The sequence below is a fragment of the Bufo bufo genome, chromosome 4 (assembly GCF_905171765.1).
Source record: "Bufo bufo chromosome 4, aBufBuf1.1, whole genome shotgun sequence".
Taxonomy (NCBI): domain Eukaryota; kingdom Metazoa; phylum Chordata; class Amphibia; order Anura; family Bufonidae; genus Bufo; species Bufo bufo.
In genome coordinates, this window is record NC_053392.1 from 230,062,812 (window position 1) to 230,086,163 (window position 23,352).

General features: G+C 40.3%; 1 protein-coding gene across 1 annotated transcript; it reads right to left on the reverse strand.

The window, feature by feature from the left end:
• Positions 1-16,451: 16,451 nt before the first annotated feature.
• Positions 16,452-22,830, reverse strand: LOC120997973 (zonadhesin-like). Its single transcript, XM_040428361.1, has 4 exons — positions 22,697-22,830; positions 22,193-22,330; positions 19,256-19,355; positions 16,452-16,806 (listed from the first exon to the last, which is right to left on the reverse strand). The coding sequence occupies exons 1-4, from the start codon at positions 22,800-22,802 to the stop codon at positions 16,527-16,529; spliced, it is 624 nt and encodes a 207-aa protein (XP_040284295.1). The 5' UTR covers positions 22,803-22,830; the 3' UTR covers positions 16,452-16,526.
• Positions 22,831-23,352: the final 522 nt, after the last annotated feature.

Sequence of the window (23,352 nt, forward strand, 5' to 3'; positions counted from 1 at the left end):
CCACACAAAAACAAAAGTTTTAGATTTTAGAAAAACTGACTTTTCTAAAATTAGATTAGTGGTATACGAGTCCCTATCAGACTGGAACAGTTTCATTGGAGTCCAGGAGAAATGGGACTACTTAAAAGTGGCACTATTGAAGGCAACAGAAGATTGCATTAGGCTTGTCAGTAAAAGCAAAAAAAGGAAGAGACCACTGTGGTACTCAGCAGAAGTGGCCAAAATCATTAAAAACAAAAAGATAGCATTTAGGAATTATAAAAAATAACAAAACGAGGATGACAGACAAATTTATAAGATTAGGCAGAGAGAGGCCAAACAAGTTATAAGAGCTTCTAAAGCACAGGCAGAAGAGAAATTAGCTCAGTCAGGGAAAAAAGGCGATAAGGCATTCTTCAGATACATAAATGAAAAAAGGAAACTAAAACAAGGAATTACCAAATTAAAAACTAAAGAAGGAAGGTATATGGAAGAAGATAAAGAACTAGCTGACTGCCTCAATGAATACTTCTGTTCAGTTTTTACAAAGGAAAATAAAGGAGAAGGACCTCAGTTGGGAAAGAAGACTAATGAATCTTTTGACGCATGTGTCTTTACAGAGGAAGAGGTTCTAAGTCAACTGTCTAAAATTAATACAAATAAGTCACAGGGGCCTGATGGGATACACCCAAAGCTATTAAAAGAGCTCAGCGGTGAACTAGCAAAACCATTAACAGATTTATTTAACCAATCACTGGCAACAGGAGTTGTCCCAGAAGATTGGAAATTAGCAAATGTTGTGCCCATTCACAAGAAAGGTAGTAGGGAGGAATCGGGCAACTATAGGCCAGTAAGCCTGACATCAATAGTGGGGAAATTAATGGAAACCATACTTAAGGAGAGGATTGTAAAACATCTAAAATCCCATGGATTGAAAGATGAAAAACAGCATGGGTTTACTTCAGGGAGATCATGTCAAACTAATCTTATTGATTTTTTTGATTGGGTGACTAAAATAATAGATGGAGGAGGTGCAGTAGACATCGCTTATCTAGACTTTAGTAAGGCTTTTGATACTGTCCCACATAGAAGGCTTATCAATAAAGTGCAGTCATTGGGCTTGGACTCCCATATTGTTGAATGGATTAGGCAGTGGCTGAGGGACAGGCAACAGAGGGTTGTAGTCAATGGAGTATATTCAGACCAAGGTCTTGTTACCAGTGGGGTACCTCAGGGATCTGTTCTGGGACCCATATTGTTTAATATCTTTGTCAGCGAAATTGCAGAAGGCCTCAATGGTAAGGTGTGTCTTTTTGCTGATGACACAAAGATTTGTAACAGGGTTGATGTTCCTGGAGGAATACACCAAATGGAAAAGGACTTAGGAAAACTAGAGGAATGGTCAAAAATCTGGCAACTAAAATTTAATGTTGATAAGTGCAAGATAATGCACCTGGGGCGTAAAAACCCAAGAGCAGAATATAAAATCAGTGATACAGTCCTAACCTCAGTATCTGAGGAAAGGGATTTAGGGATCATTATTTCAGAAGACTTAAAGGTAGGCAGACAATGTCACAGAGCAGCAGGAAATGCTAGCAGAATGCTTGGGTGTATAGCAAGAGGAATTACCAGTAGAAAGAGGGAGGTGCTCATGCCGCTCTACAGAGCACTAGTGAGACCTCATTTGGAGTTTTGTGCTCAGTACTGGAGACCATATCTCCAGAAGGATATTGATACTTTGGAGAGAGTTCAGAGAAGAGCTACTAAACTGGTACATGGATTGCAGGATAAAACTTACCAGGAAAGATTAAAGGACCTTAACATGTATAGCTTGGAAGAAAGACGAGACAGAGGGGATATGATAGAAACTTTTAAATACATAAAGGGAATCAACAAGGTAAAAGAGGAAAGAATATTTAAAAGAAGAAAAACTGCTACAAGAGGACATAGTTTTAAATTAGAGGGGCAAAGGTTTAAAAGTAATATCAGGAAGTATTACTTTACTGAGAGAGTAGTGGATGCATGGAATAGCCTTCCTGCAGAAGTGGCAGCTGCAAATACAGTGGAGGAGTTTAAGCATGCATGGGATAGGCATAAGGCCATGCTTCATATAAGATAAAGCCAGGGGCTATCTATAGTATTTAGTATATTGGGCAGACTAGATGGGCCAAATGGTTCTTATCTGCCGACACATTCTATGTTTCTATGTTTCTATGTCTGAATGGAGCCTTACAGTGGGGTGATCAATGACAGGGGTGATCACCCCATATAGACTCCCTGATCACCCCCCTGTCATTGTTCACCCCCCTGTCATTGATCACCCCCCTGTAAGGCTGCATTCAGATGTCCGTATGATTTTTACGGATCCACTGATACATGGATCGGATCCGCAAAACACATACGGACATCTGAATGGAGCCTTACAGGGGGGTGATCACCCCATATAGACTCCCTGATCACCCCCCTGTCATTGATCACCCCCCTGTCATTGATCACCCCCCTGTCAGGCTGCATTCAGATGTCCGTATGATTTTTACGGATCCACTGATACATGGATCGGATCCGCAAAACACATACGGACATCTGAATGGAGCCTTACAGGGGGGTGATCACCCCATATAGACTCCCTGATCACCCCCCTGTCATTGATCACCCCCCTGTCATTGATCACCCCCCTGTCAGGCTGCATTCAGATGTCCGTATGATTTTTACGGATCCACTGATACATGGATCGGATCCGCAAAACACATACGGACATCTGAATGGAGCTTTATAGGGGGGTGATCAATGACAGAGGGGTGATCACCCCATATAGACTCCCTGATCACCCCCCTGTCATTGATCACCCCCCTGTAAGGCTCCATTCAGACATTTTTTTGGCCCAAGTTAGCGTAAATTATTATTTTTTTATTACAAAGTCTCATATTCCACTAACTTGTGTCAAAAAATAAAATCTCACATGAACTCACCATACCCCTCACGGAATCCAAATGCGTAAAATTTTTTAGACATTTATATTCCAGACTTCTTTTCACGCTTTAGGGCCCCTAGAATGCCAGGGCAGTATAAATACCCCACATGTGACCCCATTTCGGAAAGAAGACACCCCAAGGTATTCCGTGAGGGGCATATTGAGTCCATGAAAGATTGAAATTTTTGTCCCAAGTTAGCGGAAAGGGAGACTTTGTGAGAAAAAAAATATATATATCAATATCCGCTAACTTGTGCCAAATAAAAAAAATTCTATGAACTCGCCATGCCCCTCATTGAATACCTTGGGGTGTCTTCTTTCCAAAATGGGGTCACATGTGGGGTATTTATACTGCCCTGGCATTCTAGGGGCCCTAAAGCGTGAGAAGAAGTCTGGGATCCAAATGTCTAAAAATGCCCCCATAAAATGAATGTGGGCCCCTTTGCGCATCTAGGCTGCAAAAAAGTGTCATACATGTGGTATCGCCGTACTCAGGAGAAGTTGGGCAATGTGTTTTGGGGTGTCATTTTACATATACCCATGCTGGGTGAGATAAATATATTGGTCAAATGCCAACTTTGTATAAAAAATGGGAAAAGTTGTCTTTTGCCGAGATATTTCTCTCACCCAGCATGAGTATATGTAAAAAGACACCCCAAAACACATTGCCCAACTTCTCCTGAATACGGCGATACCACATGTGTGACACTTTTTTGCAGCCTAGGTGGGCAAAGGGGCCCACATTCCAAAGAGCACCTTTAGGATTTCACAGGTCATTTACCTACTTACCACACATTAGGGCCCCTGGAAAATGCCAGGGCAGTATAACTACCACACAAGTGACTCCATTTTTGAAAGAAGACACCCCAAGGTATTCCGTGAGGGGCATGGCGAGTTCCTAGAATTTTATATTTTTTGTCACAAGTTAGCGGAAAATGATGATTTTTATTTTTAGTTTTTTTTTTTTTTTTCTTACAAAGTCTCATATTCCACTAACTTGTGACAAAAAATAAAAACTTCCATGAACTCACTAACTTGTGACAAAAAATAAAAAGTTCTATGAACTCACTATGCCCATCAGCGAATACCTTAGGGTGTCTACTTTCCGAAATGGGGTCATTTGTGGGGTGTTTGTACTGGCTGGGCATTGTAGAACCTCAGGAAACATGACAGGTGCTCAGAAAGTCAGAGCTGCTTCAAAAAGCGGAAATTCACATTTTTGTACCATAGTTTGTAAACGCTATAACTTTTACCCAAACCATTTTTTTTTTTTACCCAAACATTTTTTTTTTATCAAAGACATGTAGAACAATAAATTTAGAGAAAAATTTATATATGGATGTCGTTTTTTTTGCAAAATTTTACAACTGAAAGTGAAAAATTTCATTTTTTTGCAAAAAAATCATTAAATTTCGATTAATAACAAAAAAAGTAAAAATGTCAGCAGCAATGAAATACAACAGGAAAAAGGTACAATATACGTTCGTTCATCAGATGTGCTTCTATGGGTATTGTGTATTTGATCAGTTGCCAATGTGGGTCACAATACGTCGGTAAAACAAGGCGTGAATTGAGACGTAGGTACACATCAGTGGCACGCCATGTATGTGAGATGCATGACGGTGACCCTGGTGTGTTGAAAGTACAGGGGATTGAACAGGTACAGACATCAATCCGTGGAGGTGATATCGACATACCCCTATTACGAAAAGAAGCAATGTGGACCTATAAGTTGCAGACAGTTCAACCACAAGGGTTAAATGAGGCCATATCATTTGCCAGTTTCATCTAATGTAGTAGCTACACCATCTACATGAGGATGTGTTTCATCTTATATTAGAATCTCCTATATACTGCTTCATGATATTATGGTTTTTTCCATTTTTTCCATTTTTTCTCTCTACTGTTTCTTTTGATGTAGCTGTGCATACATTGATAGGCATTCATGTACACTGGTCATATACCTCATATGTTCAGATGTGTGTATATATTGATAGGTACGCTGGCCATGTATCCTATATGCTCAGCTGTGATTCAGCCATGTATGTATCTGGGCATTTGTTTTGTGTACACTGGTCAGCTGCATACTACAGTGACACTATCAGAGTTTATTGTTGTATCGGGTTGCCCCTCCCCGCCGGTCACATGTGATCAGATGGGGATCGGTACCTACTTTTTCTGGCTAACACATGTTCCGACGGATCGCTGCCAGTGGACACGCTTGGGATCAGGTGACAATATGAGGGCCGCGATTTTCATTCCCACTTCTACTGCGCTAAGCGTCATATGTTCCAGGAAGGGTAAGAATCATGACGGCATCGGCCGGTCAGAGGGCGGAACTATCGAGCCCGCCCCTCACCTCTGATTGGAGATGCTCTTGGCACACCCCTCCTGATAGGCGGGGCTTTGGCCATATGAACTCGGCGTTGTATCGGCCGCGCGCGGCCATCACAGCGCCAAAGCCATAGCACACCACAGTGCGGCTTATTGTCTTGACACAGTCATTAAATAGCTCCTGAAGATACGTGACAATTACAAGTCACGGTGAAACGCGTAGAGCTGTTGCTTATCACTTGGACACGGCTCTTTAGGCAGGGTTGCACTTGCTGCAGTATTCTATCCTATAGCCTTGGAGTGTGTATGTGATGTATGGATGGTAGCCAAAATATACTGGCTACAGGTGTGTGGATGGAGCCAAAATATACTGGCTATGAGTAATTGCAATAAGCCATAATCACTGGATGCGGATATATGGTTCACTTATATACTGGCCGCAGGCTGTACATATAGACTAACCTGGACTCCTATACAGCATAAGGATATTCATTAGTCCATTGAGATTTCAATTTGGTATACCAGGGAGATCTCTAGTATCCAGCTATTCGCGACCCAACCACTAGGTGGCACAACCATATCTGCATACAATTATTAGGGTCACTGCAATACACACATGTGTGTCCATTCACATCGGTTTCCGTGCCCTTTACTCTGACTTGCTTTTTCATAGCAACTACCAGCTAGCAAGTTGAGGTTCTAGCCCAGTCTCTCAACTGCACAGAGGAGTTATTTGTTACCCCTCCCTGTGCAGCTTGGAGATTGGTTGCCTGATGGTCACAGACAGTGACATATAGGCTTTTTTGCCCCTTTTAAACAGACTTTTAATAAAGGTTTTGTTTCTTTCATTTTAACGTTCATCAGGCTGTGATATTATTAGTATTTTGGAACGTCTACTTATTCAAATTTATTTAGTGTGAATTTAGCAATGAAATACCACCAAATGAAAGCTCTATTAGTGAGAAGAAAAGGAGGTAAAATTCATTTGGGTGGTAAGTTGCATGACCGAGCAATAAACGGTGAAAGTAGTGTAGGTCAGAAGTGTAAAAAGTGGCCTGGTCTTTAACCACCTCCGGACCGCCTAACGCAGGATCGCGTTCCGGAGGTGGCAGCCCTGCGCAGAGTCACGCATATATGCGTCATCTCGCGATGGGCGAGATTTCCTGTGAACGCGCGCACACAGGCGCGCGCGCTCACAGGAACGGAAGGTAAGAGAGTTGATCTCCAGCCTGCCAGCGGCGATCGTTCGCTGGCAGGCTGGAGATGTGTTTTTTTTAACCCCTAACAGGTATATTAGACGCTGTTTTGATAACAGCGTCTAATATACCTGCTACCTGGTCCTCTGGTGGTCCCCTTTGTTTGGATCGACCACCAGAGGACACAGGTAGCTCAGTAAAGTCCCACCAAGCACCACTACACTACACTACACCCCCCCCCCGTCACTTATTAACCCCTTATTAGCCCCTGATCACCCCTGATCACCCCATATAGACTCCCTGATCACCCCCCTGTCATTGATCACCCCCCTGTCATTGATTACCCCCCTGTAAAGCTCCATTCAGATGTCCGCATGATTTTTACGGATCCACTGATAGATGGATCGGATCCGCAAAACGCATCCGGACGTCTGAATGAAGCCTTACAGGGGCGTGATCAATGACTGTGGTTATCACCCCATATAGACTCCCTGATCACCCCCCCTGTCATTGATTACACCCCTGTCATTGATCAACCCCCTGTAAAGCTCCATTCAGATGTCCGCATGATTTTTACGGATGCACTGATAGATGGATCCGATCCGCAAAACGCATCCGGACGTCTGAATGAAGCCTTACAGGGGCGTGATCAATGACTGTGGTGATCACCCCATATAGACTCCCTGATCACCCCCCTGTAAAGCTCCATTCAGATGTCCGCATGATTTTTACGGATGCACTGATAGATGGATCCGATCCGCAAAACGCATCCGGACGTCTGAATGAAGCCTTACAGGGGAGTGATCAATGACTGTGGTGATCACCCCATATAGACTCCCTGATCACCCCCCTGTCATTGATTACCCCCCTGTAAAGCTCCATTCAGATGTCCGCATGATTTTTACGGATGCACTGATAGATGGATCGGATCCGCAAAACGCATCCGGACGTCTGAATGAAGCCTTACAGGGGCGTGATCAATGACTGTGGTGATCACCCCATATAGACTCCCTGATCACCCCCCTGTCATTGATCAACCCCCCTGTCATTGATCACCCCCCCTGTCATTGATCACCCCCCTGTCATTGATCACCCCCCTGTCATTGATCACCCCTCTGTAAGGCTCCATTCAGATATTTTTTTGGCCCAAGTTAGCAGAATTTATTTTTTTTTTCTTACAAAGTCTCATATTCCACTAACTTGTGTCAAAAAATAAAATCTCACATGAACTCACCATACCCCTCACGGAATCCAAATGCGTAAAATTTTTTAGACATTTATATTCCAGACTTCTTCTCACGCTTTAGGGCCCCTAGAATGCCAGGGCAGTATAAATACCCCACATGTGACCCCATTTCGGAAAGAAGACACCCCCAGGTATTCCGTGAGGGGCATATTGAGTCCATGAAAGATTGAAATTTTTGTCCCAAGTTAGCGGAACGGGAGACTTTGTGAGAAAAAAATTAAAAATATCAATTTCCGCTAACTTGTGCCAAAAAAAAAAAATTTCTATGAACTCGCCATGCCCCTCATTGAATACCTTGGGGTGTCTTCTTTCCAAAATGGGGTCACATGTGGGGTATTTATACTGCTCTGGCATTCTAGGGGCCCCAAAGCGTGAGAAGAAGTCTGGTATCCAAATGTCTAAAAATGCCCTCCTAAAAGGAATTTGGGCACCTTTGCGCATCTAGGCTGCAAAAAAGTGTCACACATCTGGTATCGCCGTACTCAGGAGAAGTTGGGGAATGTGTTTTGGGGTGTCATTTTACATATACCCATGTTGGGTGAGAGAAATATCTTGGTCAAATGCCAACTTTGTATAAAAAAATGGGAAAAGTTGTCTTTTGCCAAGATATTTCTCTCACCCAGCATGGGTATATGTAAAATGACACCCCAAAACACATTCCCCAACTTCTCCTGAATACGGCGATACCACATGTGTGACACTTTTTTGCAGCCTAGGTGGGCAAAGGGGCCCATATTCCAAAGAGCACCTTTAGGATTTCACAGGTCATTTACCTACTTACCACACATTAGGGCCCCTGGAAAATGCCAGGGCAGTATAACTACCCCACAAGTGACCCCATTTTGGAAAGAAGACACCCCAAGGTATTCCGTGAGGGGCATGGCGAGTTCCTAGAATTTTTTATTTTTTGTCACAAGTTAGTGGAAAATGATGATTTTTTTTTTTTTTTTTTTCATACAAAGTCTCATATTCCACTAACTTGTGACAAAAAATAAAAAGTTCCATGAACTCACTATGCCCATCAGCGAATACCTTGGGGTCTCTTCTTTCCAAAATGGGGTCACTTGTGGGGTAGTTATACTGCCCTGGCATTCTAGGGGCCCAAATGTGTGGTAAGGAGTTTGAAATCAAATTCTGTAAAAAATGACCTGTGAAATCCGAAAGGTGCTCTTTTGAATATGGGCCCCTTTGCCCACCTAGGCTGCAAAAAAGTGTCACACATCTGGTATCTCCGTAATCGGGAGAAGTTGGGGAATGTGTTTTGGGGTGTCATTTTACATATACCCATGCTGGGTGAGAGAAATATCTTGGCAAAAGACAACTTTTCCCATTTTTTTATACAAAGTTGGCATTTGACCAAGATATTTATCTCACCCAGCATGGGTATATGTAAAAAGACACCCCAAAACACATTCCTCAACTTCTCCTGAATACAGAGATACCAGATGTGTGACACTTTTTTGCAGCCTAGGTGGGCAAAGGGGCCCACATTCCAAAGAGCACCTTTCGGATTTCACAGGTCATTTACCTACTTACCACACATTTGGGCCCCTAGAATGCCAGGGCAGTATAACTACCCCACAAGTGACCCCATTTTGGAAAGAAGAGACCCCAAGGTATTCGCTGATGGGCATAGTGAGTTCATGGAAGTTTTTATTTTTTGTCACAAGTTTGTGGAATATGAGACTTTGTATGAAAAAAAAAAATAAAAAAAAAAATCATCATTTTCCACTAACTTGTGACAAAAAATAAAAAATTCTAGGAACTCGCCATGCCCCTCACGGAATACCTTGGGGTGTCTTCTTTCCAAAATGGGGTCACTTGTGGGGTAGTTATACTGCCCTGGTATTCTAGGGGCCCAAATGTGTGGTAAGGAGTTTGAAATCAAATTCAGGAAAAAATGAGGAGTGAAATCCGAAAGGTGCTCTTTGGAATATGGGCCCCTTTGCCCACCTAGGCTGCAAAAAAGTGTCACACATCTGGTATCCCCGTACTCAGGAGAAGTTGAGGAATGTGTTTTGGGGTGTCTTTTTACATATACCCATGCTGGGTGAGATAAATATCTTGGTCAAATGACAACTTTGTATTAAAAAAATGGGAAAAGTTGTCTTTTGCCAAGATATTTCTCTCACCCAGCATGGGTATATATAAAATGACACCCCAAAACACATTCCCCACCTTCTCCTGAGTACGGAGATACCAGATGTGTGACACTTTTTTGCAGCCTAGGTGGGCAAAGGGGCCCATATTCCAAAGAGCACCTTTCGGATTTCACTGGTCATTTTTTACAGAATTTGATTTCAAACTCCTTACCACACATTTGGGCCCCTAGAATGCCAGGGCAGTATAACTTCCCCACAAGTGACCCCATTTTGGAAAGAAGAGACCCCAAGGTATTCGCTGATGGGCATAGTGAGTTCATAGAACTTTTTATTTTTTGTCACAAGTTAGTGGAATATGAGACTTTGTAAGAAAAAAAAAAAAAAAAAAATCATAATTTTCCGCTAACTTGTGACAAAAAATAAAAAGTTCTATGAACTCACTATGCCCATCAGTGAATACCTTAGTGTGTGTACTTTCAGAAATGGGGTCATTTGTGGGGTGTTTGTACTGTCTGGGCATTATAGAACCTCAGGAAACATGACAGGTGCTCAGAAAGTCAGAGCTGCTTCAAAAAGCGGAAATTCACATTTTTGTACCATAGTTTGTAAACGCTATAACTTTTACCCAAACCATTTTTTTTTTACCCAAACATTTTTTTTTTATCAAAGACATGTAGAACTATAAATTTAGAGCAAAATTTCTATATGGATGTCGTTTTTTTTGCAAAATTTTACAACTGAAAGTGAAAAATGTCATTTTTTTGCAAAAAAATCGTTAAATTTCGATTAATAACAAAAAAAGTAAAAATGTCAGCAGCAATGAAATACCACCAAATGAAAGCTCTATTAGTGAGAAGAAAAGGAGGTAAAATTCATTTGGGTGGTAAGTTGCATGACCGAGCAATAAATGGTGAAAGTAGTGTAGGTCAGAAGTGTAAAAAGTGGCCTGGTCTTTCAGGGTGTTTAAGCACTGGGGGCTGAGGTGGTTAAGGGTGTTTAAGCTATAGGGGCTGAGATGGTTAAGTAGTGTATTATTAAAACTTTATTATTTTCTTTTAATGTTCCTTCAGGCTATGAGAATGTAATACTTTTTTGGAACGTACACAAGTATATCTATTAGTTTGTTGTGTGATAGTGAGCGTAGGGACAGTTAGTGTACTGTGTGTCTGACAGTGAAGGCAGCCGCAGCTGTTCATATCTTCATGTGTTGCACTGCAGGAAGATCATTTAAAAAGACAATACTCTTTTTTCTTTGTATAAGCCAACTTTTTTTGTCCAAAAACCTGTTTCAAAGCTTCTACAGTTCATGTGTTTTATAGGCATATTTCCCAACATCACCAGCAGCATATATTTTCCTGCATTTGCTGCACAATTGCACTTGTTCTGATTATTGCAATTTTTCTACTGTTTATAAGTGTGCAATTTAGTGCATTTTAGTGCATCAATACCTGTGCGATACAGTGTGCAATGTAAACAATAAAAGATTGGCTGGCTCACAGTAATTTGCATAAACTTTTACAAATTCCTAAAAAATATTTCACATTCACATAAAATAATCACATAAAAAACCTCTATAGGGCAAAAATAGACAGAATTAAACGTCAACTTTATATACTGTTCCTTTAAATGCGGAGCTCACGCATAAATTGTAAAAATATACAAAATAGCAGCTTTTTTTGTATATGTTTACTATTTTTGCATGTGCTCCACATTTAATGAGACAGTGTATAAAGTTGACGTTTAATTCTGTCTATTTTTGCCCTATAAAGTTTTTTTATGTGATTATTTTATGTGAATGTGAAATATTTTTATCAATTAGTAAAAGTTGATGCACATTACTGTGAGCCAGCCAATCTTTTATTGTTTATGTTTGCTATTTTACTGTCCAAAAACCGTACACCCCGTACAGTGGGCTGGGCTCCAGTTTTTACCGCTGAGCACCACTTATACTATATAACAGTGTGCAATATGTTCATAGCAGGGGATTTTTAATTGGGCCTGTTATTTCTTTACCAAAAAACCTGGTACATTTTTTGGAACATTTTTTTTATGTAAAACAAACATAAATCTAAAGGTGTAGTGTGTTTTTAAGCAGTGTTGATGAAAACCATCAACTATGTGTTTACATATATATATATATATATATATATATATAGAACAAGAAAATCGGACTGCACTCCAGTAGAGATGGCCCGAACTATCCGACGGCGAACAGTTCCCGGCGAACATAGCTTGTTCGCGTTCGCCTCTGCCGGGCGAACACATGCGATGTTCGGTCCGCCCCCTATACATCATCATTGAGCAAACTTTGACCCTGTACCTCACAGTCAGCAGACACATTCCAGCCAATCAGCAGCATACCCTCCCTCCCAGACCCTCCCACCTCCTGCACAGCATCCATTTTAGATTCATTCTGAAGCTGCAGTCTTAGTGAGAGGAGGGAGACTGTAACTGCTGCTGATTTAATTGGGAAATCGATAGCTAGGCTAGTGAATTCAGTGTCCACTCCAGTCCTGAAAGACTCATCTGATCTCTGCTGTAAGGACAGCGTCCTGACAGCACCCCAAAAAGCCCTTTTTAGGGCTGCAACATTAGTCTGCTTTTTTTTTTTCCTTTATATACATATTGCAGTTGCCTGGCCTGCCTGTGTGTGAGGAGCTGCAGGCCCACAGACTGTAGTGTGCCCACTGCCAGTGCTCACCCCTGTCATTCCGTGTGGCACAGGACTTTGCTTAAAAAAAGGCACTTAATTTTTACACTTTAATCTAAGGTTAGTTGCCTGCCAGTGTGTGTCAGGCTGACTTCCACTGACTGTAGTGTGCCCACTGCCAGTGCCCACCACTCATACCGGCTGGCACAGGACTTTGCATAAAAAAGGCATTTAATTTTTACACTTTAGTGTAATTTCAGCTGCTTGCCTGCTGCTAGTGTGTGTCAGGCCGACTTCAACTGACTGTAGTGTGCCCACTGCCAGTGCCCACCCCTGTCATCCCGTGTGGCACAGGACTTTGCTTAAAAAAAAGGCACTTAATTTTTACACTTTAATCTAAGGTTAGTTGCCTGCCAGTGTGTGTCAGGCTGACTTCCACTGACTGTAGTGTGCCCACTGCCAGTGCCCACCACTCATACCGGCTGGCACAGGACTTTGCATAAAAAAGGCATTTAATTTTTACACTTTAGTGTAATTTCAGCTGCTTGCCTGCTGCTAGTGTGTGTCAGGCCGACTTCAACTGACTGTAGTGTGCCCACTGCCAGTGCCCACCCCTGTCATCCCGTGTGGCACAGGACTTTGCTTAAAAAAAAGGCACTTCATTTTTACACTTTAATCTAAGGTTAGTTGCCTGCCAGTGTGTGTCAGGCCGACTTCAACTGACTGTAGTGTGCCCACTGCCAGTGCCCACCCCTGTCATCCCGAGTGGCACAGGACTTTGCTTAAAAAATAGGCACTTAATTTTTACACTTTAATCTAAGGTTAGTTGCCTGCCAGTGTGTGTCAGGCTGACTTCCACTGACTGTAGTGTGCCCACTGCCAGTGCCCACCACTCATACCGGCTGGCACAGGACTTTGCATAAAAAAGGCATTTAATTTTTACACTTTAGTGTAATTTCAGCTGCTTGCCTGCTGCTAGTGTGTGTCAGGCCGACTTCAACTGACTGTAGTGTGCCCACTGCCAGTGCCAACCACTGATACCGGGTGGCACAGTAGCTTGCCGATAAATAAGGCATTTAATTTTTAGACAGTAGTCTAAATTCAGTTGCTTGCCTGCTGCCAGTGTGTGTCAGGCCCGCTTCCACTGACTGTAGTGTGCCCACTGCCAGTGCCAACCACTGATACCGGGTGGCACAGTAGCTTGCCGATAAATAAGGCATTTAATTTTTAGACAGTAGTCTAAATTCAGTTGCTTGCCTGCTGCCAGTGTGTGTCAGGCCCTCTTCCACTGACTGTAGTGTGCCCACTGCCAGTGCCAACCACTCATACCGGGTGGCACAGTAGCTTGCCGATAAATAAGGCATTTAATTTTTACACTTTAGTGTAATTTCAGTTGCTTGCCTGCTGCCAGTGTGTGTCAGGCCCGCTTCTACTGACTGTAGTGTGCCCACTGCCAGTGCCAACCACTGATACCATCTCCCCGTTCGAAAAATCTATTCAATAAATGGCACCCAGATTGGGGACGTTAGAGGGATTAAACTGATGAGAATAGTACTACAGAAAATACCACTCATATCGGGTGTGACAGTAAATTGCACGGCGCAGACGCAGTCACCGTGGATAAAAACAAAGGGGAGGGAGCCAGCGTTTTTTTAACCATCTCCCCGTTCGAAAAATCAATTCAATTGACCTTTCGGGGACCCTTGGTGTTGTACGTGGCTGGGTGGAGGAAGAAACCTTCAATGACATCACCGGGACGTGGCTAGCTTGGTATCCAACCTTGTGCAAATGGGGAGTTTGCGGTTGTGCAAATGAACTGTTTGCGGTGCATTAAAAGGGGAGTTTGGTCTGTCAATGTCTGTGATGCGGGCGTAACCCTTACACTACCTGATCGATACAACATCATACCTGATCGTATACACACACTGGATGTTTTAAAGCACGTTATTCCAAACAATTTAGGAATGTTAGTTGATTTATGCCCTTTATGGATTAAAACCCGACTCTGCGTCCACTACGTAATTTTCCATGGGAGTTTTGCCATAGATCCCCCTCCGGCATGCCACAGTCCAGGTGTTAGACCCCTTGAAACAACTTTCTCATCACTATTGTGGCCAGAAAGAGTCCCTGTGGGTTTTAAAATTCGCCTGTCTATTGAAGTCTATGGCGGTTCGCCCGGTTCGCCAGTTCGCGAACATTTGCGGAAGTTCTCGTTCGCTGTTCGCGAACTGAAAATTTTATGTTCGCGACATCACTACACTCCAGATGAATCTTCAGAAAAGTGTATATTTATTCACCCATATGGTGGCAAAAGCGACGTTTCGGCTCGTACATGAGCCTTTCTCAAGCATTGGTAAGAAGTGAACAGGTTACATATAAAGGGGTGTCAATCACAACAATTGGTGCTTAAACTTAATTGATACTTTAAAAAAATGAATCACAAACTATTACAAGTACACCAAAAAACATCAGATTTGATGTAATAAATAAAGTTATCACTTCCTAAGGTATCAATTACCTAAGTTCCTCCTCCTTCAAATGTTTATAATCATGGTTTATATAATAATCACGTTGGGATATAATGCAGCTGTAAACTATTATGTATTTGGGTAAATATGACATGTATTTTCGATATATTATGCACTTTATATACCTATTGCGCTTGTCACTTTATTTATTACATCAAATCTGATGTTTTTTGGTGTACTTGTAATAGTTTGTGATTCATTTTTTTAAAGTATCAATTAAGTTTAAGCACCAATTGTTGTGATTGTTCTGTATTAGTGGGTAAGCACCGGTTACCATACTTGGACATTGCACCCACCTTCGTTTTTTTTTCTATACTACTTGGATGGTGCTGCCAGTTATTGTATATATATATACAGTAAATATCAGTGTAAGGGCTCGTTCACACGACCGTGCCGTTTTTCGCGGTCCGCAAATTGCGGATACACAAAAAACGGATTCCGCTCGTTTGCCTTCCGCAATTAGCGGAACAGAACAGGAGGCCCATTATAGAAATGCCTATTCTTGTCCGCAAAACGGACAAGAATAGGACAGGACTCATCATTTTTGTAGAGCAATGGATGCGGACAGCACATAGAGTACTGTCCGCATGTTTTGCGGACCCACTGAAATTAATGGCTCTGTATACGGACCGTATGCGGAATGCAGAAAACGACCCGTATATGGAACGCAAAATATGTTTGTGTGAACGAGCCCTAACTCTGACATTAATTAATATTGCTGTCTTTGCATTAAAGAGCTTGAAGAGGGGAGGAGTGAGAGAGAAAAACAAATTAAAAAGGAAAAAAGTGAGTGTGAGAGAGAGAGAGAGAGAGAGAGACAAGAGAAAAAAATAGTCCTATGAGACCTCAGAATCTCATATATTTTCAGGCCAATTGGAGCACCTTTGATTCTCAATTCTATAGAATCTAACCAAAAACAAATTTCCAGAAATTCTCTCATCTCTGCTATTAATACATGGCTAAGATATGTAACTACTGTATGCTTATATAGTAGATAACTACATAACCAGAATTCCCTGCTAAACTGTTTTATCAGCCCAGTCCTGCGCATAGAATGCACACTTCTGATACTCTAAGATCTAAGCATTGATTCACTGAAGAGGAACCTGAAGTATAAGTGCACCTTATTCAATCCTACAGAACTCTTATGTATATAGATATGCTTTATTTTTATTTTTGTTTTTTAAAAGTCCATAATGTTCCATTTTTTACATACAGTATATTATGATTACAAAGCAGATAATATATTATAAATTATAGATGGAAAAGTGCAAATACAGTACATAACATATATATACATTCATTAGGTGTAAACTATGCAAGTGATTACAATACAGAGGGACAATGTTAACATACACAGAATCAAAAAGCATAAAAACATTTCCAATGTTCACAATTTATTAATAAATAGCTATTTGTCTGAGATGTTTATTAGGTGCTAAAAAATGGGCAAAGTCACATACTGTACATCTGAAATGTCCTATGTAGACTGAAATGTCATTTTTAATGCCTCGGGCAATTTAAAATATAGTCACTTTATCGGTTTCATTCACATGTCCATTAATTGCATCATCATCTTCATATCCTAGATTAACTTGTGCGCCGCATTCTTCATTCTCCAAATATACATTAACATTGTCCTTGCCATGCATTTCTTGAACTCCATCTTCCCTAAAGTTCTCAGCATAATTCAATTGGATTTGTGGCTCATTATACGCCATGTTTATTGATCGGACTGATACACTGTCGCTTTCATGCTGAGAGGAATCAGGTGGATCCAAAAACTTACTCTTGCGTTTTCTAAAAAGCAAGACCATAAGAAGCAATGACTATGCATACTTTACACATACAAGGTTCTGTGGATCCTGGGCAGAAGTTATATTTCTATACAAAAAGATGTCAGAGACAGCTAATATGGTTGAATATTACAATATAAATAATACAACACTTAGAACATCAGAATCATTTGTGATAAAAGTTGAACTTTAGGATTTGTGGTTATGTGCTTGTTATGGTAATAAGTGACACAATACAAATGGTTAAAATAGATACATTTGTTGTAGTGTAATAGTCCCTTTTGGGTACCTGCAAATACAATACCTCCCCATGTGTCCAAGAGTCCCTTTCATTTCAGACATTTGAAATTTACAATTGCCAAAAGAAAGAGTTGACCAGAAAAGTGTGCTGCTGCATATAGGTTTGAAGGTTGAAGAAAAATAGCACCACTTTCCGGCGCTGTAGGCATATAAATCGATCCGCACGATGGCTAGGATGTTTTTTCTTTTTATTTAATGATAATAAAGCTGTCTACGCGTTTCAATGGCGTACAGCCCTCTTCCTCAGGACAGTATGCTCTACAGAGTCTGTAAAGCATACTGTCCTGAGGAAGAGGGCTGTACGCCCTTGAAACGCGTAGACAGCTTTATTATCATTAAATAAAAAGAAAAAACATCCAAGCCATCATCCGATTTATATGCCTACAGCGCTGGAAAGTGGTCCTATTTTTCTTCAACCTTCAAATCGACTACCCCTGAAGCTCGTGGCGACGAGACAGGACGGGAACAGGCAGCAGCAAGGCATCCTCAAACACCAGCAAGGCTTCTCTAGCTGTTGTGACTCCTCACAACAGGATCCGGTAAGCGCATTACGCACCATTTCCTATTATTTTTAGTCCAGACGTACTGCACATGAGGCGCTGTTTTTAGTCTTTTTTTTTGTTTCTGCTGCATATAGGAGCACAATGCAGAAACAATATCCATATGCCAATGAAACATTCACAAACCAAGCTACTTGACTTTTTGAATGGCTTAGGATTCATGCACATGACAGTGAATAATGGCTGTGTGACGTCAGTTTAAGTAACGGCCGTCACACAGCCATTTTTAGCACCAATGAAAGTCTATAGGGCTATTCACATGCCCGTTCTTTTAACGGCCAGTGAATAGTGTCCGTCCAAAAACAGGACATGTCCTACTTTTGGCTGTTTCCATGGCCAGACAGACCCCATTAAAATCAAAGGGACTGTTTTTAACGGCCAATTGACAGGAGTGCACCTGTCTAACGGCCGTTAAAAACAGGTACACTTTATCTATATGGCCATTTAGGGGTTAATTTTTTTTTATAAATATCACCTTATCCACTTGCTCGCTCTCCGGCAGTCTCTTCTCTTTTCATTGAGCAGGACCTGTCGAAGGACCTGGTTATGCGTGGTGACGTAACCATGTGGGAGCGCTCAGTGACGTCATCGCGCACATCGCAGGTCCTTCGGCAGGTCCTGTTTAGTGAAGAGAGAAGAGACTGCTGCAGAACGAGCAAGTGGATAAGGTGAGGGTTTTCTTTTTTTTGTAAAATCCCCAAAAAAAACTGCTGTGGGCCATTATTGGGGCATTATTTAAACCATGGTGGAAATTATTTAAGATGGGGCCCTACACTGGGGGCATTATTAAAGCTGGGGACATTTAAAAAATAATTCCTACACTATGGGGGACATTATTTATAATGGGGGCCTACATTGGGGGCATTATTAAAGCTGGGCGCCATAAAAAAAAAAATCCTACACTATGGGGGAAATTATTTTAGCTGGGGGCCTACATGGGGGCATTATTAAAGCTGGGGGCAGCAAAAATGTTTTATTTTAGCTGGGGCCTACCATCCTGTGTGTGTTCTCAGAAATAACAATCAAATTCATCCATTTTTCCTGTCTGTTTTTAACGGACATACATGAAAAACATATGCAAAATGGATGCAAAATGGATGCAAAATGGACATTAAAAACAGACACACGGCCCGAAAATGGATGCACACACTGATGCAAAATGGCCATGAAAAACTGACAGTGTGTCGTGTGCATGAAGCCTTATGTTGTGTCAATTTAAAGTTTTCTGCAAGTGTGTAATTAAAATGCTAAGTCACATGGAATATTTGCTACATCTGTGTATTTATAGGTGTATCTTCCTGTATGTGAAGAAATATTTTGGTTAGCAGACTTCTTAGCTGGCTTTCTGTATAAAAGTAAGAACTATCTTTCTAGATTGAGAGCAGGTAGTTTGATGCACAGTCTTGCAAGTTGCTTGGGTACTAACAAAAGAAGAGTAGGGCCAAGGCTGGTACAAGGGGCAGGCTGTCCCTGAGAGGAGAGGATAATTTTGTTCTCAGTTTTCAGTAATGTTTCAGTCAACACATTACTGTTCTAAACACTGCAAAATAATACTTTTGAAGAAAATAAAATGTTGTATCATTGATCCCTTACCTGGATTTGAGGTAGAAATATGCAACAACCATAAACACAAGGCTGATAACAAACACGCCAACAACTACGCCAATCACTATGTAGATTACAACTGTATTTGCTGGAAAAGAGGAGAGACAGTAACCGATGCTTATTATTCTCTTTATGTTTTGTGTAACATCAATGTGGAAATTCCTATTTGTTATATATTTATTTAAAAAAAAACATGTTCTGAGACTTTTAGTTTTCTTCCATTATTGTCCATGTGCTCAAACAACATGGGGCACGTAAAATGTATGGACTTTTATAATACCTGTTTTGCCATACAGTGTGACATGGGATATCTAATGGTGATTAGATCAGTGGCTCAACCAACCTGGGAAGCTGTGGATCAGTGCACGCCCCGCGACACACCTCAACATCGCATAAAAAAGATTTGAAAATATGCTTGGTTTGGGGGGCACTCGGTTATGTAGTGCTGTATGGACTGATATTAGTCAACTTAGTATATAACTGTAAATTTATTAGAAAATACATAAAATATAAACCATACATGGATGTATGGCATTCACCATGTGCATAGGATCAAAAATACACATACACTAAAAACGGTTGATCAACCTCTTGTAATAATAAAAATAGGTAAAATGAAATATGAAGAAAAAATTTAATATATGGGGGGGGGAATTATAAAAAGTAAAAAACGATATAAAAATTTAGAGGCAAACTTTATATATATATATATATATATATAATCATGTATAGTCACTTATGAAAATATCAATAATCCTCTGGTGTATGGAGCAGGGATATAGTGTTTTAGGATGATAATCCTAGTTGTATCAGTCCTGATGACACATAGATGGCGCTGGTATCTATTAGTATCCCAGTATTGTGTTAACAGGGCTGGTGTTTTTTCAATTGTATTCCAGTCAATATACAGGTGAAACTCGAAAAATTTGAATATTGTGCAAAAGTTCATTTATTTTAGTAATGCAACTTAAAATTTGTATATTGTGAAAAGGTTCAATATTCTAGTCTCAAAGTATCACACTCTAGTCAGCTAATTATTCCATACCCCCTGAGCAAAGGGCACCTCAAAATTGTGACTTTGGGGTTTTATAAGCTGTAAACCATAATCATCCAAATTCTAACAAATAAAGGCTTGAAATATCTCGCTTTGCATGTAAAGAGTCTATCTCATATATTAGTTTCACCTTTTAAGTTGCATTACTGAAATGAAGTTTGCACAATATTCAAATTTTTCACCTATATACCGGTCCTTGTATCGCGATGCTAACGAGTCAAAGTTAGTGCTATACTAAGTTACTTTGTATAGTGTTTCTCATTTTTGTGGGTGAGATAAACCTGCAACAATGAGGTACACTGTACAAAGTAACTTAGTATATTCTGGATAATACACCCATAAAGGGAAGATACCTGCAGGTTTATGAAACACTTTCTCCCTCCATATTTCTCTATTTTCTTTATATTTTATAAAATTTTATGTTGTAGTAACACTCATAAACGCACCACAAATGCAAGTGCGTTATTTTATAATCATAATTTTTTTTTACTCCTTTCCACTTCTCCTGGTATACATATAGGATATATATCTGTATATCATTATGATAAACTGCATTGTAACATACTGTATAGCAGTGGTCTTCTACTTAGCAACATAAGTTTATGTAGCATGCATGCAGCTTGGTACTAAACAAACAGAAACTGGAACAATCCTGTCCACTTCTTTGCTGCAATCCCCTTTCTTGGGGGGGACCTCCCCCAGATGATGGAGCACCTTTTTAAAAGAACCATTGAATCATTCACTGCAGGCCACTGAGGAAGGAGCGTTAAGCTCCGAAACGCGTATGGTACCTAGCAGTGAAAGAAGTAATAAAATGTTTAAACATCTTTTCTAATTCCTAAAAGCTGATCGCCTGGTCCAACACCCCTACAGCTCGATGAAATATGCTAAAAGCATCAGAACCCTCGACATCCATATACCAAACTTGAGAACGAGCAGCGCTGCAGCTCCCGATCACGTGGGATGCCACACTATGAGTTGGTGAGCGCAGCAGAGGAAACAGCACGCATCTGGCAATAGCACTAACTTGGACTCGTTAACATTGTGCTACAAGGAACGGTAATGTATAGGCTATAAGCCTCAAATACAACAACATTTTACTTGCTAAATGCTATATGGGATTGGTAGTATATATAAGAGACCAAAATTTTCTCTACAACAAAGAATATATTGACTGGGATACAATTGAAAGAACACCAGCCCTGTTAACACAATACTGGGATACTAATAGATACCAGCGCCATCTATGTGTCACTAGGATTGATACAACTAGCATTATCATCCTAATATATCCCTGCTCCATACACCAGAGGATTAAAGTGACATTTTCATGAGTGACTATACATTTACTATAAAGATATATCAAGTTTGCCTCTAAATTTTTATATATTTTTTACTTTTTAGAATTTTCTTTCCTAATATTTTATAATTATTTTCTTCATATTTCAGTTTACCTATTTTATTACAAGAGGTTGATCAACCGTTTTTAGTGTATGTGTATTTTTGATCCTGTGCACATGGTGAATGCCATACATCCATGTATGTTTTATATTTTATGTATTATCTAATAAATTTACAGTTGTATACTAAGTTGACTAATATCAGTCCATTCAGCACTAGATAACCGAGTGCCCCCCAAACCAAGGATATCTAATGGTACTACTCTATAGGCATCCACCCACAGCTGTTGAACTATATCACATATTTGTAATAGGCTATGCACAGCGCAGAAATCAGACTGCGGCACATGTATTCTTTCAAAGGGAACTTGTTTTTCATATTATATTTCTACTATAAAAAATAATTTTAAAGGATAAAATATCTAAAATATCTACATAGCTTCCTGTATGTGGTATTAAGCGGGGACATACCTTCCTTTTCATCCTCGCAGTACAATCCAGTGTAAGTACTTGGGCACAAACAGCTACTAATACTGGTGCCATTCCCTACTCCTGGCGTCTCCATACAGGTACCTCCATTCTGACAAGGATTCTCTAGACACGGGCTTGCTGTAAATTGAAGGGAAAAAAACATTAATAAACAAATCTTCTAACTCTATACTATTATGGGTGGGTTCACATCACAGTTTTTCCCATCTGTTTAACGTATACAAAAACATATAATTTACAGTGGAATCCATTTGCCATAGAGCTCCATTGTAAAAAAAGTATGCATTATTTTTTTACCCCTGTAAAAAAAGTAAATGTTTTTTTTTACCGGACTGTGCAGGATACAAAAACGTGGTGTGCTGCGTTTTTGTATCCTTTTTTTGTAATGTATATGTTAAACGGAGGCATAAAACGTCATGTGAACCCACCCTAACTTGCATTCTGACTTCTTAAAATGTAATGTAATTATTTACAAAAGCTACTTACGGATATAACATCCACGGATCTGATTGGCAGTTGTGCATTCCTCTTCGGGTTTACATTCCATGAAATTGCAAAGCACAGATGAGGTGTCTATGCAAGTACAGTTCATTGAGCAATCATTTGTGATGAATCTTTCCCCTTTCTGGAAACAGAGCAGATATCACAGTTAAGCTCTATTGTATTTTTTATGTTTTCAAAGCCTTGCATCATTGCCATGTGCCATTTTATACCAAATCATGCTTGTACATTTAGCATGACTCAATATTTCATTTCATATTTCACTAGAAGTCAATAGATGGTCATAAATATTAAGATTTTTGCAAAGAACAGATCAAAGATAATGCTTTGTCTTAGCATGTATGGTTGACATCCTATCTCAAGATGATTGATGGGACATAAATCAGGTCAGGAGGAAAAATATTTGTGTTTCAGAGAATTGTCTTTATCTGCCAAAAATCTAAACCTGTAAGACCACTTTTAGCTGTACAGACGTAGCCAAGCTAAAATTGACTATAATAACACATCACAGTGTTATCTTGGTTATCTCTTGACAAAAGCCATTAAAATCCATTGAAAAGTTAGTTATATTTTTCTTTCCATCTCAGATAGTGGGGGCATATCATTTGTATGGGGCCGCCCAAAAAAGCAGAGCAGTGGCT